A 19,504-nucleotide genomic window follows, 5' to 3' on the forward strand; every position below is an offset into this window, starting at 1 on the left:
TATTCTTTAACATAACACTTTGATGCTAATCAAAGCACTTTTAGATATTTTATCAAATTAATCTGACTTAATACTGTACATGGTTACTTGACTACAAACCATTCCTTTGAAGAACCATTTCATTTTTATGAAATAATAAAGTTGGTATCTCCTCCACTTCATTCCCTGTACCTGGTATTCATGAGAACCTAATAAATATCTAATATTCTACAAAAACTTATGTTCCTTGCAACCACATAGTATAGTCATATATTTGTAGAATCACTTTATAGAATATAGTTGATCAATTTTAATCTGTTTCAGATGCAAATAATTTTATCATGCTGTTATTCCATTTGTGTTTATTTTATATTCATTCTATATTTGATGGTTTTTAGTTTCTGTTTAACCTTGAAAGTGGCAAAATTGTTCTTGCTTATACTCAAAAGTTTCCTTCAGTTATATGTTATCATTTACAATTTAATATCATGTATAACATGTATAACAGGAAGAATTTTATAGTCACACTTACTCTTATTTCACTAACATTAAAGGTTTTGGTTCTTATTTACATGAAAATTCTTTCACTCTTAGAAATCTTTTAGATTCTAACCTAGTCATTGTATTATTAAGATGATAGCTTGCTACTTAAGACCTTGGAAACTTAATTTCACATCTATAACCACAGAGATATATTTTCGTTTTTAATTGTGTGTTACACTTGGACTAGAGATTTTTGGTTTTGCCATAAAACACTCAATGTGACAAATTTTTTGCATCTTCCCAACTCTGGTACAGGGCAGTTTTTTTCTTGTCACTGATGTAAGACTATTTGACACTCCTCCTCCCCTCATAAAAAGAACCAGTGGGTGTCTTTGATGTGCATAATTGGAAGAAGATAGACGCTTGAGTTGAGATTTAGACTTCTTTCCTCCCCATTTCAAATCACCATCTGACTTTAGAAAGGCATATGTATGGTGTTGTAAACATTCTTTGTAGTTCTTTTTCTTCTCATACCAAAGTTTCTCAGTAGAATTTTATTCCCACTCGTCCTGCCATTGTTTATAAATTTCAGTTTTTGAATGTGGCCAGTGGAAATAGTTTGATTTATTTTTTTTTTAAAGATAGAATATTCCAAACTGTTGTGTTCCGGAAGTTATTAAGATATTTTGTGATAAAATTAATATTCATGTAACTGAAGGACTATTTGTGTCTAATAGAGTTGCTGATAGAATGAATTGGGAAATGTATATAAAGAAGTGTAGTCATGTAGAAGGGAATTATAAATCATATTACTATTTCTTATGTAGTAATTATGAAAATAATTATCTTATTAGAAAGTAGTATATGATTTTTAACATATTTAATCGATGACACTTTCCATACATAATGGCTAAGAATATTTCTTCTGAAGATAATTCAGATAGTTGTATTCAGCATAAAAAAATAAGATTTTTGGAGCAGTCATCTGAAAACTTTTAATAGATTGGTAATAAAGGTAATAGAAAAATTGTATCCGTATTTGGAGTTTTCTGTTTGCTTTATAAAACTTTGTCCATCATATGTGCAATATAATTATTGTAAACAAGATTTACTAATTTTTAGAAATTATAAACAATATTTTAATGTATGTAAAAGCATTTTTTTTCCTTCATATATATGTATTCTATTTAAGGCACATGAAGTTTTGTGCTTAGAGATGCTCACTTTGCTCCTGGAAAGACCAACAGATGATAGTGTTGAAGTAGCTATTGGTTTTCTCAAGGAATGTGGCCTCAAATTAACACAAGTGTCACCAAGAGGAATCAATGGTAAGTGTACATTCTTAGTTTGATGTTAAGTTTTTGTTTGAGTATTGTAATATTTATTGCTTCTTTTATTGTCTTTTCTTTGTTTACCTTTAGCTATATTTGAACGCCTTCGAAACATTCTGCATGAGTCTGAAATTGACAAAAGAGTTCAATATATGATTGAAGTGATGTTTGCTGTACGGAAAGATGGATTCAAGGACCACCCCATTATCCTAGAAGGTCTTGATTTGGTGGAAGAAGATGATCAGTTCACCCATATGCTCCCTTTGGAGGATGACTATAATCCGGAAGATGTTCTTAGTAAGTCTGGGGCGTGGTAGGTAGAAAGTGGAGCACCAACAAATATAAATATAGAAAATAAACATTAACTTCTAATTTCTTTTTAAGATGTTTTCAAGATGGATCCTAATTTTATGGAGAATGAAGAGAAGTACAAAGCTATTAAGAAAGGTATGTAGAATTTTATAAAATAATATATTTTGGAAAAGTAAAAGCAATTTAAGTAGTCACACAATACTGATAACGAAATAAATATTTAGAGATCACTGATCCCCACCTAATGAAATCTCTGCTTTTGTAAAGTTATTCTCTAAGCTGTTTCCTTGGGCATTATGTTTTTCCTGGTACTTGCCCATGGTTTTTTACTTCATTCTGAATTATTTACCCCATTGTTCCTCTCTTCTTTCCCTCTAAAGTATGCAACCCTTAAGTCTCACCCATCTTAAGAAATATTCATAGATTAGTAGTGACCTTTATTTAACTTCTGTACCACTTACTGTCTTTGCCACCCAGTTTAATATTCAATTAAGTGGTAAACTTTGTTGTAAAGTGCTATACTTATATTGTTTCTTAAGGTCAGGTTGATGTAAGGTGAATCATAGTATTGGTGCCTGATAAATTGATCATTGGCATTTGTACATCATTGGTATATGGTAAGCACTGACTTTGGACAGGTTTTGATTTGTAATTTGTCTTAGACATTACTAGCTGAGTGACCTGTAGCAAGTTACTTGTTTGATGGAAGACTAAATATTACCTTTCTATAGAAGGATACATAGAATACATTGTTGTGTATTATCACAGGCTGATAGCTATTATTAATTACTGTTATAATTTTCACATTTGCATTTGTTTCCTCCTAAAGCTGACACTCAGGCCTACTTTCATAATAATTTTATGGCCTTATTTGTCTTGAATTGTAGAGAAGTATTTAATACTGTGAAAGCAATAAATATTTATCTTTGTATTAAACCCCAAAAGTTTGCATTAAAAGCTCTCTAAACGTAAATGTTGGTCAGCTTTGCAAAATCTTTTATCAGGCTAACAGAGCACGATTGGGCAAAATATAACTTCAGTTTTTGTTATTTGTTTGCTTGTAACACAAAGATCAGCCTTATGTAGTCTTATATACAGAGGAAGTAGAGACCTACTCTGTCACTGTCTGCATTCCATTGTTCAGTAGTGCTTAGAAGTGGAAGGTTGAAAGGAAAAGAAAAGTGGGAGAAGTCTTCCATTCCTATACATTATCCTTAAAATCTGGTATAGTAAATGGGGTTCTCTTCTTAGATGCTAATTTCCTAGGAGCTTTTCACTGTAACCTGCTAGATTCCTTTTTTCTGTTATATTTTTGTTTCCAAATAGAGAACTCCATAGATCCATTTTGCCTTCGTATGAACCTCTTTTCCTGCAGTTTCCCTGAAAGATGCCACACGTTTTTTGTGAAATTCTTAAATACTCCTCATTTGATTTCTTTCTTTTTTAAACTTGAGAATTCTCTATCCATTTCTTTAGTGTCTAGGCAATTGACCAATGGCTGGAAAGTAGTACTTTCTTTTATTACAGCAGTTATCAAATTCTTTGGTCTCAGGATCCCTTTATACTCTTGAAAATTATTGACAGCTCCAAAGAACTTCTTCTTATGTGGGTTTTATCTATTGATATTCATTTTATTAAAAGTTGAAACAATATAAAAGAATTTATTCAATTATTTCAAAATAATGGCAAACCTAGTATATGTTAACATAAATTACATATTTTAATGAAAATCGTTATTTACAAAACAAATTTGGTGGGAATGATGTTTTATATATTTTGTATTATACCTATATTTTATAAAATTTTATTTGTGTAGTTTACTGTTTGGCGCCTAATGGGAGGCAGCTGGACCCTCATATCTGCTTCTACATTCAACCTACTGCAGTGGGTTGTTTTAATTGAAGTACATGATGAAAATCTAGCCTCAGATAGGTAGGTAGTTAGAAAAAGGGAGCAGTATTTTAATAGCCTTTGCAGATAAATGCCAATATTTAACAACTAGTAGTTTTAAGATTAATTGCAGTGTGAATTCTGAAACAATATCAATGAACTTTGATAGTGTTACATTAGAATGCATTTGTCTGTCACTTTAAATACATCTTTTACTCATGTATGATTTTGTAATGCTGCATTAGTCATTTAGAAAATACTAACTCACTGAATTATGCATTTTTAAAATGTTAACCTTAATATTATGAAAATCAAATTAACATGTTGATACAATATCTAGATAGCACATTTAATAATATTGCTAATTTCCTAGGAGCTTTTCACTGCAACCTGCCAGATTCCTTTTTTCTGTTATAATTTCGTCCAAAAAATCTAAGTATTAGGGAGCTCTTAAGCTCACAGGGATGGATATTAGTTTTTCAAAATTCTTGAAAACGCTAATGTCATCGTTGCAGATATCGTGAATTGTTTTCCGTGAAGTGACAGTCTCAGTTCGTTTGCATTTGAGAAATTGTTGGCCAAATATCTAACAACTATAGTTAGTTGGCCAGTTCTTTCAAGTAAAAATGAAAAAAATAGCTAACTCACCTTGCAAAGCAGTCAAACAATTGGTTTTCCTTGACATAACTGTCCTCATTGTATATCTGTCTTTAACAGAAGTGCTATATATATGAACTTTATATTTCATCACTCAGATTAGGATAAAATCCTATATTCAGGGCTGAGATTTAATAAAATTAGTTATGTTTTACTTCTTCATCAAGTACATTCTCAGATGAAACTGGCTTTCTGCTTCAAGAGGATGGTAGTAAAGAATACATTGATTACTAGTGAATTTTGGTGCCTCAGTGCTTGGATTACAGCAGTTTTAAACCCTGTTGCTTTTGGATCATCATCACAGATGTCAGCACAGTTAAAAGGCAGATGCTGTCTTGGTATTATTATGAAAATAGTTTTGACCTCACAGACCACCTGACAGAACTCAGATCCTCCTTGGACTCCTCCTAGACCATGCTTTGAAATCACTACTTTATTCAGTTAATGAAATCCAATTGTCCTTGTCTATGTGATTTTAATAAGTAGATTCTAAAGTGCAGAGCTGAGAAGATGATGATGTAAATGATGAGACAATTCATTTGACCTTCACTGTTTTGTAAAACATTCGTCTAGAGCTGGAAAAAAACGTCCCAACAGGAAGGGGGCGCAGCTTTAATAATTAGCACCTTAGACTGACCCAGGTGTACTTGTGTTTTAGATCTTAACAGCATTTGGGAAAACAGCAGGAGTGCCTGTCTTCCTACTATTGAATACTAAATAGTTTCTTCTTTTAAAAGTCTGTCTAAGCCATGTTGCATAGTAATAAACTAGATACTTTAGATTATCTCTTGAATTCATATTTGTTAGAAATATTCTTGAGAATTGTATGTCAGATAAGGGCTGAATGACTCCTCTTCATTTTTATAAAATGATTTGTTTCTCATAATATGAAGTTCTCTGCTTACTTTCATTATGTGTCTCCTGGTTTATACTGCTTAGTTAAATATGAAGAAATTAGAATTTTTCTTAAAATGAATTGATTCCAGAACTTTGTATTAAAAGCTCTCTGATTATAATAGAAATGCAAAAATAAAGAGTTGGTCAGGTTTGCAAAATCTTTTATCAGGCTAGCAGAGCACAATTGGACAAAATATCATTTTAGTTTTGTCATTTGTTTGCTTTTAGCATAATGACTGGCCTTATGTAGTCTCAGATACATCACTGTTTTCATCCAGTTCTGAATATATCATTTGTGTTTTTAAAAGTGATAATCCAATACAGTGCTTGTCTTACCAGTTGTCTTAAAGGCTTTTAAACTTCTATTTCTGTTTTATGTATGAAAAGTCTTCGGATTTATTGTAATGTTCAATTTAGTAGGTATACATGTTAATAAAAATCTCATTACTATTTATTTCACGTGAATACTAAATTATGCAATTATTTTCTCTTCCTTCTTTGTCTTTCCTAGTACCTTCTTAGCGTAAATTCTTGTTTTCTGTATCTAGCCTTAATTTTTTTTTATAACGGACTGACTGCTTTCTGATGATAAAACAATATTGACTCCCATATGCTAGCTTCTATTCTTAATATTTTTCCAGTGCTCTTTCTCTTTTCAAAAACCGTCATCTGCTTTTTTTGTTGTTGTTTTTCTCATCTCCTTGTTTCATGGCCACTTTTTATGTGGCAAAAGAATGTTGCCCTCTCTAGTCATATCAGTCATATGGCTCTCTCTAGTCATCAGTTGTAATGCTTTTTCACCACCTAGGTAATAACACAAGGCTTGATGGTTATCTTTGTTGGCTGGTAAACTGTTATACCACAGTGGATTTCAATGCACTGGGAATTATCTTCTTAGAATGAAATACATATATAGGGCTGGGCGCGGTGGCTCAAGCCTGTAATCCCAGCACTTTGGGAGGCCGAGGCGGGTGGATCAAAAGGTCAAGAGATCGAGACCATCCTGGTCAACATCGTGAAACCCCGTCTCTACTGAAAATACAAAAAATTAGCTGGGCATGGTGGCGCGTGCCTGTAGTCCCAGCTACTCAGGAGGCTGAGGCAGGAGAATTGCCTGAACCCAGGAGGCGGAGGTTGCAGTGAGCCAAGATCGTGCCATTGCACTCCAGCCTGGGTAACAAGAGTGAAACTCCGTCTCAAAAAAAAAAAGAAATACATATATATTAGTTGCACATTATTTTTTTGCTAAACTTTGTACTTTACAGAAATTCTTGATGAGGGAGACAGTGACTCAAATACAGACCAAGATGCTGGGAGCAGTGAAGAGGAAGAGGAAGAAGAAGAGGAAGAGGGAGAAGAAGATGAAGAAGGTAAACATGTAGCATATTCAAATAATATTATAAGATACTCTAAAATTAAATTAATTGTAGTATAATCTTCTAAAACAGTAGTTCTTGTTGGGGAGAGCAAGGAGGGATGCTGACAGCATCTAGTGGGTGAAGACTAGGGCTGCTTTTAAACAGCCTGCAAACCACAGGACAGGATATGATCCAGCCCAAAATTTGAACAGCAAGATATGATCTAGCCCAAAATTCTAGTATTGCCAAGCTTGAGAAACTGCTCAAAAAGTATTTTAACAAATTCTTTTTTTTTAGCATCAGCACAGTTTTAATTTAGTATATTATGCCTTTGATTATATTATGGACTATGGAAACATGTATTCATACTGAATACATGTGATTTATGTAGCCCAGGCAGGAATGTGACAAATGAGAGTGACTGGATATTTGCTGTTCATTTTGGAAAAATAGAGTGGGGAGGCCAAAAGCTGTATTTGCACAGAAGTAGTATGTTTTTCCTCTCAGCTTTGATTACATTATTTCACAGAAATAAGCTCAGAACTTTACTTTGGTTAAGGCACAGTTAATATATCAGAACGTACATAAACTGTTCATTATTCACATGCATTACATGTGTGAAGATATTAAAAGTTTATCTTTGCCTTTTAGGGTATAGTATATACTTCTGTATTATAGTACTATTATTCTTCTATGATGTATTTTGTAAAAATAGATTTAATTTTTTCTAATTTTTTTATTGAAATCATCAATGTACTACATTTTACTTTAGAATTTCCTTGTGTTATGTAAAAATACTGTTCAAATAAAAACTATAAAATATTTATAAGGAAAGTTTTCATGCATTAAATAAGAAAAAATTTTGACAAATACACATATTTATGTTGAACTCATTCAGCCTGTTACGATGATCCAATGTTCTCTGAAGCTCAATGTTTACCTCTGAGTTATATGGTGCTTCTAAATTATCAATATTGCTTATAATTCTAGAAATAATATTTTACCAAACAACAGGATGAGTGCAGCCTTTCATAGTGTCTAAATGAGCAAATGACAGAGAAAAAAAATAGTTTTCTTGGCTTGGTTCTGAACTTCTTTGAGCTAACATTATCATATAGCAAAAGACTTGAGATAGTTACTTTGAATTCTGTAAATACTAATTTGCAGAGTTATAAAAAGGTATTATTAAATTCGTATTGATTCTAAATAGATTTATGAAGAAAATACAGAAATACATTTTAGCTTCTTGACATTTATTTTTGCAGTTTTGTAATTTTGTTACGTTTCTTTCAGGACAAAAAGTGACTATTCATGACAAAACGGAAATTAATCTGGTCTCATTTCGTCGTACAATTTATCTTGCTATTCAGTCAAGGTAAGAAATCATCTCTTAGTTGTTCCTTTGTTTTTGATAAGGGATGGGTAAGGAGATCGGAGATACATTTTGAGATCTCAACAGAAAACTGCACACCATTTCAGCATTCTTAGACTGCCTACCTCTCTCTCCCATCCCATGCCCACCGAGCTCATAGTTCCCTTCTGTTGGTTCTTTGCTTTACACACAAATTGTCTTTGATTGGAAGGTTGAAGTGTGTTACATAATTAAATGGTATTTTAGCTGTATCATTTCTTATAGTTAAGTGCCACTAATAAAAACCTGAAAATAATTCTGTCTTATAAGATAGCAGAGTATTGAATTGTATAATGAAAATTTAATATTTAACATTTTGAAAATTTGGTTTCTGGGTCTGGTTCTAGGCAAAGAAGCACTGTTGTGATGACTGTTAGACAGTGATTTGCTCTGCAGATGTAAATGAATATAAACAGAAACAGGAATTAGACTTAGGAAGGTTTTGAGGGCTCTTTGAAGTAATGCTAAGTAAGAAGTAGTGTGATGTGATGTCCTGAAAACAAAGCCTATTCCCTTTGAAGGCTGTGAATTTGGTTTTGAAGAGAAGTAAATGAGGATGTTAAATCTTAGTCCATCTGTTACTTTATATGCGAATCAACCTATTGATTTAATGGGCACAGTGTTTACATTTTACACTGGAGGAGAAATGTTTCCTCAGTTTTGTTTCATTACTAGTATATTTCCATTTAGTATGATGTAATAGCAATAATGATTCATAAGTAGGAGTCATCTGTTTTCAGTCTGAACAATTTTTGGCTTTAGGTTTATCTTCAAATACAGGAATGTTAAACAGTGAAACATGGGTTGGGAATTTTTTTGGCTTTATCCTTACCTGTTTTCTCTTCACATAAAAAGGTATTAAATATTTTTTCATATAAACTTAAAGTGAAAGATGATAAATATTTTGTCAGAGGTAAATATTCTTAGAGTTTGACCTTTCATTTGTTTGTCCTTCTTCAGAAATCCAACAGTAATCAGTTGTGAGCAGCAGATTTACTGTGTTAGTGTTGCAGTTAACATTAACTTTGAAGAGTTACAGTGGGGCTCTTTGAATAATTATTTAAAAGAAATGTAACCTTGATAATCTCTGAATCACACAAAAGCCTTGAAAAATTAAAGCATTAAAAAACAAGTAATAGCCACTGTTACATAGTGGTATCAATCCCTAGTAGCAGTGACTCCTGTCTTATGTGTTGATTTTTTGTGGGGATTGTTTGTTATTTTTCTAAATATTATTAATTTTAATTAGTTAATATTTATTTATAATTTACACATAATAGTTGTATACAATTATAGCCTAAGGTAATGTTTCAAGGCATATATACATTGTATAGTCATATCAGGATAATTACCTTATTTATCTCTTTAAACCTTCATCATTTCTTTATGATGACAACATTCAAATCTAGCTACATTGTTATTTACTGTAGTCACCTTGCTATGTAAAGTGAATCAAGGGCTTATTGTTCATGCTATTTGACCCTTGTTTTTCATTACTGTATTTCCTAAAGATATAAATGTGGACACATAATTATATACAGAATTGTTTGTTGCAAAAGAAAAAATGGAGACAGTCTTATTTTCCACCACTATCAAAATGTTCAGTCTGTGCCACCACTGAAAATTAGGTTAATAGAAAATTGTTTTAAATGTGAGCAAACAGTCTGATGTGATTTTAGGTGGGATAAAAACTATATATAGAATTGTGCTTGTAATATTTTCCTAACTGTAAAAATAGACGGATTCTAGAAATAATATGTTAATATATCAGTAGTGATTGTCTTGACATGAGGTTGGATTAAGTGATACTTTAGTGTCTGTCTTCAGTTTTTGTATTTTTCAAAAGCTTTTTGTTTATTGTATACCAGGCTAAAAATCAAGAATAGGATGTAATCATCAAGCCAGGTGGCTATAAGGGCATCTTAAACAGTCCACTTGAAAATCTTGTGAATAAAAACTTAGTTCTGGCAACAGAACTGGGTCGGAATTTTATTTTTTAAATTTGTTTTTGTTGACTGATACCACCAGTAGTCTTATCTTCCTTCTGGTATGGCCCCTAAATTACCCGTTTTTTATATGCATGAAACATTAAACTACACAATTGCCTTGGCTGTTAAAGATAAAGCATTCCTGTTTATTCTTGCTTTTAAACGATGTTCCAGTCTGATTTTACCTTTTTGAAGTTGTAACTAACATGAGAGGGAGATGGACTACCATGTCCCCACCTGTTCAGAGTTTCTGAAATTGGACATATCAACAAAACCACTTTGTAAACCATCATGTAAACAAAACAGTAATTCAGTAAATGTCTTCTTTTTTCTTTACCCTCCCCTCAATCGCTATTTATTTGTGTTAAACCTGAAACTCATTTGGTTTAGCAACCTAAGATGAGAAGCAAAATATCAACAAAATTTAATTCACTTAATATGCATAATTAGTACAGCCTAAAAGCTATCTTGGTGTAGGGAGTCATTAAGTACTTTCAAAATAAAAGAAGAACAAGAACAAGAACAACAGACTGTCTTACAGCTAACTTTCTCCCTGATACTTCACTTAGTAGATAAAAGGAAAGTAGTAACATTTCTTCATCAACTACTTGATTGTTTTTCAGAAATTTCAGGATTTTATCTTGTACTAATTTTGTTTTTTTAAAAAGGTAGAAAAGAAAAAGTCACATCTGTTTTAAATGTTTTTTGTTTTGCTGTATTATTAATCGGTTACCATTTAGTATTTTAATCTTAATGTTAGATACTGTTTAATATTCTCTGTTATATAATCTCTTTCCTGGTAGGTTTTTTTTCTTTATTTCGATGCCTTATATCAGCCTGGATTATTACCCTGTTGTGCTTAGGAAACCCTTTAAGTAATAAAAGCTGAGAAATACAGATGAACTGCAAAACTAAGTCCATAATCATTATATTTCAATTAGTGATTTTTATGCTGTGTTATCAAAAATAAAGGTGTGGGCATTCCACAGAAATGCAAATATAGTAGCATTATTAATCAATAAAGCAACTAACAAATTGAGTTTGCTAATTCTCTTAGGTGAACTATGCTGATGATATTTTAAAATCTGTTCATATGAATACTGGATATTTTTTTCTTGCAAGATTTTTTTGTTTACCATTTTTGTATGTGGTATTTATAAAATGTGGATGCCCTGTGTTTAGGTTAAACCAAGCTGACTTGTAAAAGTAGTGAGTAAGCACTAACGTCGTGCTGAGCTCTTGGAACATCTTTTACCTCTTGGAAGCAGTATAGAAAAATCTAAGAAATTTGCGATGTTTAGTAAAAGTAGATAGAGTTATGATAGAGTAATGTATCATTTACTCTTCCACGCTGAGATTTTAATGTAAGCAGAGAAACTTGACCTATGTTTACTCCTCTCTTAATTAGGACTTTTCCTGGTTTCTCTAAACACATGGTAGACATTTCAAGATATGACTTGTCAAATTAAATATTAATTATAGCCTTTTCTTCTGAAATATTGGGCGAGAAAGTATAAATATTCCTGTGTTCAAGTTCTGCTTCCAGGACTATGTGGCCAGGAGCAAGTTTCAAACATAAAATACTTAAGGCTCATTTTTCTCATCTATAAAAAGAGGATCTAACTAGATCGTCTCTAAATCCTTCGAAATCCTGTGTATAAACCTAAATCTGCATAGTAGCCTATAGGTGTTTTCACCTCCAGTTGTTTCTAATTTAGGTGTACATTTGTGAATGGGAATGCATTTCTTAAAAATTTTAGTTATAATTATTTATTTTAAAGAAGTATTAACATTTTAAAGCCTTTATTTCTTTGTCCTCATTGTTAACCATCCTAACTATTGTTTTATCTAAGCTTTTGAATAGAGTTGATTTTTTCTTTCTTAGATTTATTTAGCAACTAAATGTAGAACAGAACAGCTAGGTCTCTTGAAAACCTTGAGCATTGGGAAATACTTCATGAGATCTGGGACCTAGTTACCCAGATTTAGAGTACTTAGACTTGTTTTGTAATATGAACTTGAATAAACTGTTCAAGTCAGAACAGTTAATAAATTCTTTATGTACAGTTAATATCCTTCAGTGCTTGAAGGAAAAGGTATTGCTAACACTTAAGAATTTACTGCCATCATACTTGAGTGGCCAGTTTGTAGTGGGAAAACTTTCGATAAGCATAATATGATTGCAGAAATGAGAGAAACTTACACATCGTGTGTTTTGTTTCTTCACTTTAAAATGAAGAAAATCATATAGATTAGAAACCCTTCTATCTGATGAGTTATAGCATGAGGATGGTTGGTTTGAGGGAATAATACAAATCAATGCAAACAACTTTTTTATTTTTATTTTTGCCTGTTTAAGATTGATATTTTATTCACATGCTATGATATTCACCCTTTTAAAGTGTACATTCACAGTTATGTGCCATATAACAACTGTTCAGTCAACAGTGGACCACATAGGCAATGGTGGTCTCATAAAATTATAATACTGTATTTTCACTATACCTTTTCTATGTTTAGGTGTATTTATACACGTAAATACTTACTATTGTGTTGCAGTTTCCTACAGTATTCAGAAGTATGGTAACATGCTGGACAGGTTTCTAGCCTAGGGACAACAGCCATAGCATATAGCCTAGGTAAATTAGGTTGTACCATCTAGGTTTGTGTAAATGCACTCTATGATGTTCGCATATTAAATTTCTTAAGAATGCATTTCTCAGAAGATAACCCTGTTACTAAGCGATGCATGACTGCAAGTAGTTTTAGTATATTCACAAAGTTGTACAACGATCATCATTATCTAATTCCAGAACATTTTTATTACTCTAAACTAAACCCTGAGCCTATTACCAGTCACTTCCTACTCTTTTTAACTACTTTCTGTGTCCATAGATTTGTCTCTTCTGAACATTTGATGTAAATGGGATTATAATATATGTAGTTTTTTGTGTCTGGATTCTTTCACTTAGCATAATTCAAGGGTTCATCCATGTTGTATACATTGGCACTTCATTCTCTGTAAAGAGCTGTATTTTCTTCATATACACAGTACAATAATATAAAATTACAGTTAAAAAAGGTTACCTATGTTATTAAAGTAAGATTCTTGTATATAAAAGAGTGTTACAGTCTATATTGCAAGGTTTTAACCTATTGTGATCATTTCCACAGTTTAGATTTTGAAGAATGTGCTCACAAATTGCTGAAAATGGAGTTTCCTGAAAGCCAAACAGTATGTTAATACTTCTTTTCCATTAGAAAATGTATATATTGGCTTTTAAAATGGTTAAGGCTGTTAATGAGTAAATATTGTGAATTGAAGCAATACCTCAGTGCTATTTATTTTTTAAATGTAGGTTTTATATCATTTTAGAATAACTGCATTGTTTCAGTTGTGCTACTCACTCCAGTAAATTAAATTTTCTGCTCGAATGGGGTATGGTAAAAAGATAGTCTCTGAAACACTGCACTTTACATAGAATTTCTGAGTTACTGCTTATAAATCAAATTGTGACTTAAATATAATAGGAAATTTGTTCTTTCTTGGATTATGTAGTCCATCTTCTTGATGCACTATAGGGGTATCCAGTCTTTTGGCTTCTCTGGGCCACACTGGAAGAATCGTCTTGGGCCACACATAAAATGCACTAACACTACCAATAGCTTATGAGCTAAAACAAACAAACAAACAAAATCGTAAAAAGCATCATAATGTAATTTTTTCGTTTTCTTTTTTGTTTTTTATTTTTGAGACAGTCTCACTCTTTCGCCCAGGCTAGAATGCAGTGGCATGATCTTGGCTCACTGTAACTCTGCCTCCCAGGTTCAAACGATTCTCCTGCCTCAGCCTCCCCAGTAGCTGGGATTACAGGTGCCTGCTACCACGCCCGGCTAATTTTTGTATTTTTAATAGAGACAGGATTTCACCATGTTGGCCAGGCTAGTTGCCAACTCCTGGCCTCAGGTGATCTGCCTGCCTCAGCCTCCCAAAGCACTGGAATTGCAGGTATGAGCCACCATGCCCAGGCTTCATTCAGTAATTCCTTTAATGAAAACTTATTCAGCAGATACTATGTGTCAGGCATTTCACAAGATAGCTCCATCTTGGCCCCATTGTACTCACTATCTTACAGCTTGGTATACTTCACTTCTCAAAGTATCAGAACCCTAATGCCAAGGATAATGAAGATCAGATTAAGTAGATAAAGTTGCTTTTTCCTGTTTTTTTTTTTTTTAAATATATATTATATATATTACTTCCTTCCCATCTAGATAATACATCCTTAGAACCTGAGCCAAAGCTTTGGTGATTTTGTTTTTCTCACTTTTCTTCGCGTGTGGTAGACCTGGCACAGATGCTAGAGTGAATGTATCAGCTGTGATGGGCTGTTCAGTTTCTGGTTCTTCTAGGTCTTCTTGATTATCTGATCTAAATTACTGTTAGATATAAATTCTTTGTCCTAAGCCTTTAAAAATGATGTTTTACAGAGATTGGCAACCTATGGCAGAGGCCTGCTGCCTGATTTTATAAATTAAGTTTTATTGGAATGTAGCAAGACTTACTTATTGATATATTGTCAATGGCTCTTTTCACACCACAGCCACGGAGTAAGTAGTTTTGACAGAGACTCATATGGACTCTAAAGCCTAAAATATTTATTTTCTGGCCCTTTACAGAAAAAGTTTGCCAGTCTTTGTTCTAGAATATATATTAATTCTTGAAATATGGTGATAGGGAATTTTGAGAAAAATTTATTCTTTTAATTGTAAAAGATTCCTTTTTTTCCTTTCAAAGTTTTGTTATTGGTATATTAATAATAGTGTGCCTGTTTGTAAGCTGGCCACATTTGATACGTCATCTCTGGAAGGAAATAAATTAATACATTAAAACCTTTAAAATTATAATTGTCACTGAAATTTCAGTATGATCTTGTCAGGTTATTTGAGGAAGATAATTAAGCCATTATAAATTTTATTATAATTAATCTAGAAGATAGTTATTTCAGAACTAATCTCAGTATATTTTGGTAATATTTGGAAGAGTATCTTAGTGCATTTATTTTCATCCACTCAGAAGACTCCTAAAATTACTATAATACTTAATTAAACTGTTAAAATATGTAATTAATATAAGCTAGAGGGAATAACTCTTATAATTGCATTTAGGTAGGAAGGTAATTTGTTTTTCAAGTAGTACATAGCAGTGCTGTCAGCATATTACCATGTTTTACTGTTTTAAACCTGATTAACTGTTATACTATTATAAAATATACTGGTAAATAAGTTAAAAATGAATTTTAATATACAAAGTTAACATAATTTGTTAGAATTTAGAAAAGGTTTTTTTAGTTTTTAGTAGTATATGACAATTTGATAAAGTACACCTTTTCAGAACTTACACATTTACAAACATTTAATTGAGATAACTTGAGACTTATCTTAAAGTATATATATATATGCATGCGATACACACACAGACACCCCACACACACGCGCACGCGCGTGGTGGGGCGGGGAGAGAGAGAGAGAGAGAGTGCAATATAATGGCATTTGAAAGTACCTAGCTCTGTGTTGTAAAGTGAGGCCTTCGAGCTGTGAGTAGATTGTTCCGTGAGTAGATTATCAGTATCTAAAGCGGTGCTGTCCAATACAACTTCCTGCACTGATGGAAATATTTATATTCTCCATTCTCTAGTATAGTAGCCACTAGACACATGTGGCTTTTGAGTACTAGAAATATGACTAATCATGTGGCTGAAGAACTAGAATTTTAATTTTATGTATAATTTAAGATAATTAAAATTGAGATGTTGGACAGCACAGTTCTAGAGTATCTGTTCTGTGCTTCTTCAAGGTTCTCTTCCTACCTCTTGCCCTAAGTCCTTCCTCTGGAGTCTCTGACACATAATGTTAACATAGATATGTGCAGTAGATACTTAATGATAGAATTTTTTTTAATATTTACTATTTTTACCTAGGTTGTATCCTCTGTTATTAAATATGACAAAATGTCAGAATTGCTAATTAACAATACAAAGGTAAAAATTAAAAAGCAACATGTTTGTATAGGCTTGCTTTCAACTTGTTTGGAGAAAGCAAGTATATTACAGTTACTCTATTGGGAAAATATTTTTAAGTTTCTGTAAATCTTTATAGAAAGAGATATTTGGTCAGTTTTACACTAATCATAGATGAATTTGCACCTTTTTTCATTTTGTCTCTATTCACCTTATGTTGCTTGAGTTTTTTCATCAATGACGTTGCTATCAATACTTATCTCATTAGAATTATTTCAGGAATTAATATAATATTTAAAAACTAATTTGTTACATCAAAATCATCTGTGATGATAGTATTTCTTGACCGAATGTATCCATTAGTTTAATAGAATTTTCAGAGAGGTTTACATGGAACCTGAATAGGTAATTGGAACAATTTACTAGCAATTATGGAATGATTCCACTTATTTGTATAGATCCATATAGATAGGTCTATATGAATAACGTTTATTTTGAGGTGAGAAGATTTAGCCACAGAGGTTTTTTTTTAATGTTTCTTTATCAACCAGAGGGTCATTTATGTTAACGTTGAATTTGTACCCACTTACGCCTCTATAAAGACTCATAATGGTCTGCATTTTCCATATGAAATATATTCCTTAGCAATTGAGTTTATATCCTTGGGAGAAATATAACTGAATTGTTAGATGTTGTTTTGGTGAGTCTTCTATTTAAAAGAATTCTGCAGAGAATCCTTTAAGAATACAGTGTATTAAATCTCTCCCTTATATGTCTGTTTCATATTCTAGGTTTTCTTGATGTGGTTCATACTTATCATGAATTTAGAATTTTATAATTAATATAATCACCATAAATGACTCTGGAATCTGTCATCTGGACCCAAGGCTTTAAAAAATTATGAGCTTAACATAGATTGAGGTTTTTATTTTACTTACAAAGCTTTTTGAAGTTTTAAACCTTTAAAAATGCAGGCAATCGCTATCATATTAGTAAATTATCATACAATATTTAGTCGCTTTGTGTTTTGACTCATTAATTTATTTTTTGCCTCAAATAGAAAGAACTCTGCAACATGATACTCGATTGCTGTGCCCAGCAGAGGACGTATGAAAAATTTTTTGGCTTATTAGCTGGGGTGAGTTCTGGCCTCTACTAAGGGAATTCTTAGAATGAATATTGTAAATTAATGATTTCTGCTTTATGGTCAGGTCTCATATAACAACATATTAGTATTTTTGCTAAAAGCGAATTATTCTCTCCTTCCTTAGGTTTCCCGCTCTCTTCACCTTCCTTCTTTTCTGATTCATTTTTGCAGTGCTTTAATTTTGTATATCACTTTTCCAGAGCTTTTTGGTATTCTCCATGCTTTGTAACAATTTCCCAATAGAAGACAATGAAATACTATCTTTTCAAAATCTCAAAGCAGTTTCTAAAGTCAAGTACATGTTCAGGCAGCACAATTAAAGCATGATCTAAAATGTTTCTTTAAATCTAAGCTCTACCCACATATGATCAGCTACATGTATAATTTTGTTTTTAGCATGTAAATCTCAGGTAATTAGAAACCATATATATTAACTTTTTAAAGTTTTGATTCAGTAAATTTAGGACTTAATATGCTCATAATTGTATTAACATTCAGTTTTTAATGTACTGATTTTTTATTTATTAGCGATTTTGCATGCTAAAAAAAGAGTACATGGAATCCTTTGAGAGTATATTCAAAGAACAGTATGATACCATCCATCGCTTGGAAACAAACAAATTGAGAAATGTTGCTAAGATGTTTGCTCACCTTTTATACACTGATTCACTTCCATGGAGTGTAAGTACATGGGTCAATATTTATACTTCCTTCCTAATTCCCTATTATTCTGAAATAGATTTTAGTATAAGCTAGCCATATTTATCCTATTATGAAATGTGCTTTAAAATTAAATATGTAGAACTCCTATCTTTGAGATTATATAATATGGAATCAGAAAGCTAGGTAAATAATTTATAAATAATACTGTCTTTATATTATATTAACAGTCCAGACAGGCCGATATTTCAATAGTGATGGCTAGGAGTGTCTTCAGGAAAAATACTGCAGATTTTCATCTTCTCTGTCTACATACACATGCATGCACACTTATATCTGCATATGCCACTATTTTGGTGGTAAATGTATCTCTGGATTACTCTCCCTTGATTCCTGAGGGAATAACTCTTCGTGGGTCCTCTTGTTAGGTTCAAGAAAAATGATTGTCCTAGCACGGTGTGTTCTTTTCAGCAGATACTGAATTTGAGTAAGCCATAGAGAAGATATCCTAGGGTCATAGAACAAAGAAAGATATATTCTTGATGGGGAAATGTGCACTGGATTGAAATTTGAAAGATATTAATTAAGCTGGCATTTATTTTACAGCTGCTGTTCAACCACTGTTATTTAGCCACCATTTATATATCCAGTCATTTGAGAGAGGTACTGGGTATAAATGAATTAAACATGATCCCTCCTTTCAAGGGGGTTAAAATATAAGAGCAGAGGTAAGATATGCCCATAGCAGTGATACAAATAAAAAGTCATAGATCCTAAGAAAAGCAAAGTTGCTAAAGGAATTAAAAAGAAAGAAAGAAAGAATTTACATCCAGGAGGAAAGAACAGGATCATCTTGTAGAATGCCATCCTACTAATGGCAAAATGAGGCAGTATCTCAAACTTACAAACATTGGATAGATTATACTATTTTAAGTAGTAAGTATGTCCGGCTACATTAATAGGCATTTGTAATCTAACCCAGGTGGCTAATTGTAATAATTTTTTACTTCTTTTTGTTCCCTCTTTAAGAAAATGAAATCAGAATTTTAAACAATTAACTAACTAATGGGTTCCTGGAACACGTAACTCATAAAAACTGGAGGTTACTATTATTTTTATTTGTCCTAAAAATATTTCTTTAGACATTTCACTTTTTAAGCCACTGTCTTAATATTCAGAATAAACTATCATACTTTTTAAAAATCATATTTGTGTTATACAGAATTGCAGCCTAATGTGCTAAGTGGCATTTTGCCCCAAACCCTCATATAAACCACATTTTGATGAGTAAGTTTTAAGACCTAGTAATCTTTACCATTATCCACTCAAGAGAGGGTATCTTCTTTGCTATAACAAGCACATTACTCCAAA

General features: G+C 32.1%; 1 protein-coding gene across 2 annotated transcripts in view; it reads left to right on the plus strand.

The window, feature by feature from the left end:
• Positions 1-19,504, plus strand: part of CWC22 (CWC22 spliceosome associated protein homolog) — a 59,890-nt gene that overhangs the window by 32,227 nt on the left and 8,159 nt on the right. For both annotated transcript variants that reach the window (XM_039470104.2, XM_074399394.1), the window contains exons 9-16: positions 1,655-1,790; positions 1,884-2,090; positions 2,178-2,240; positions 6,815-6,919; positions 8,201-8,282; positions 13,481-13,541; positions 17,387-17,464; positions 18,002-18,154. In XM_039470104.2, the coding sequence (XP_039326038.1) occupies positions 1,655-1,790; positions 1,884-2,090; positions 2,178-2,240; positions 6,815-6,919; positions 8,201-8,282; positions 13,481-13,541; positions 17,387-17,464; positions 18,002-18,154 (885 nt within the window). The remainder of the gene's footprint in view (positions 1-1,654; positions 1,791-1,883; positions 2,091-2,177; positions 2,241-6,814; positions 6,920-8,200; positions 8,283-13,480; positions 13,542-17,386; positions 17,465-18,001; positions 18,155-19,504) is intronic.

This window comes from Saimiri boliviensis, chromosome 5 (assembly GCF_048565385.1).
Source record: "Saimiri boliviensis isolate mSaiBol1 chromosome 5, mSaiBol1.pri, whole genome shotgun sequence".
Taxonomy (NCBI): domain Eukaryota; kingdom Metazoa; phylum Chordata; class Mammalia; order Primates; family Cebidae; genus Saimiri; species Saimiri boliviensis.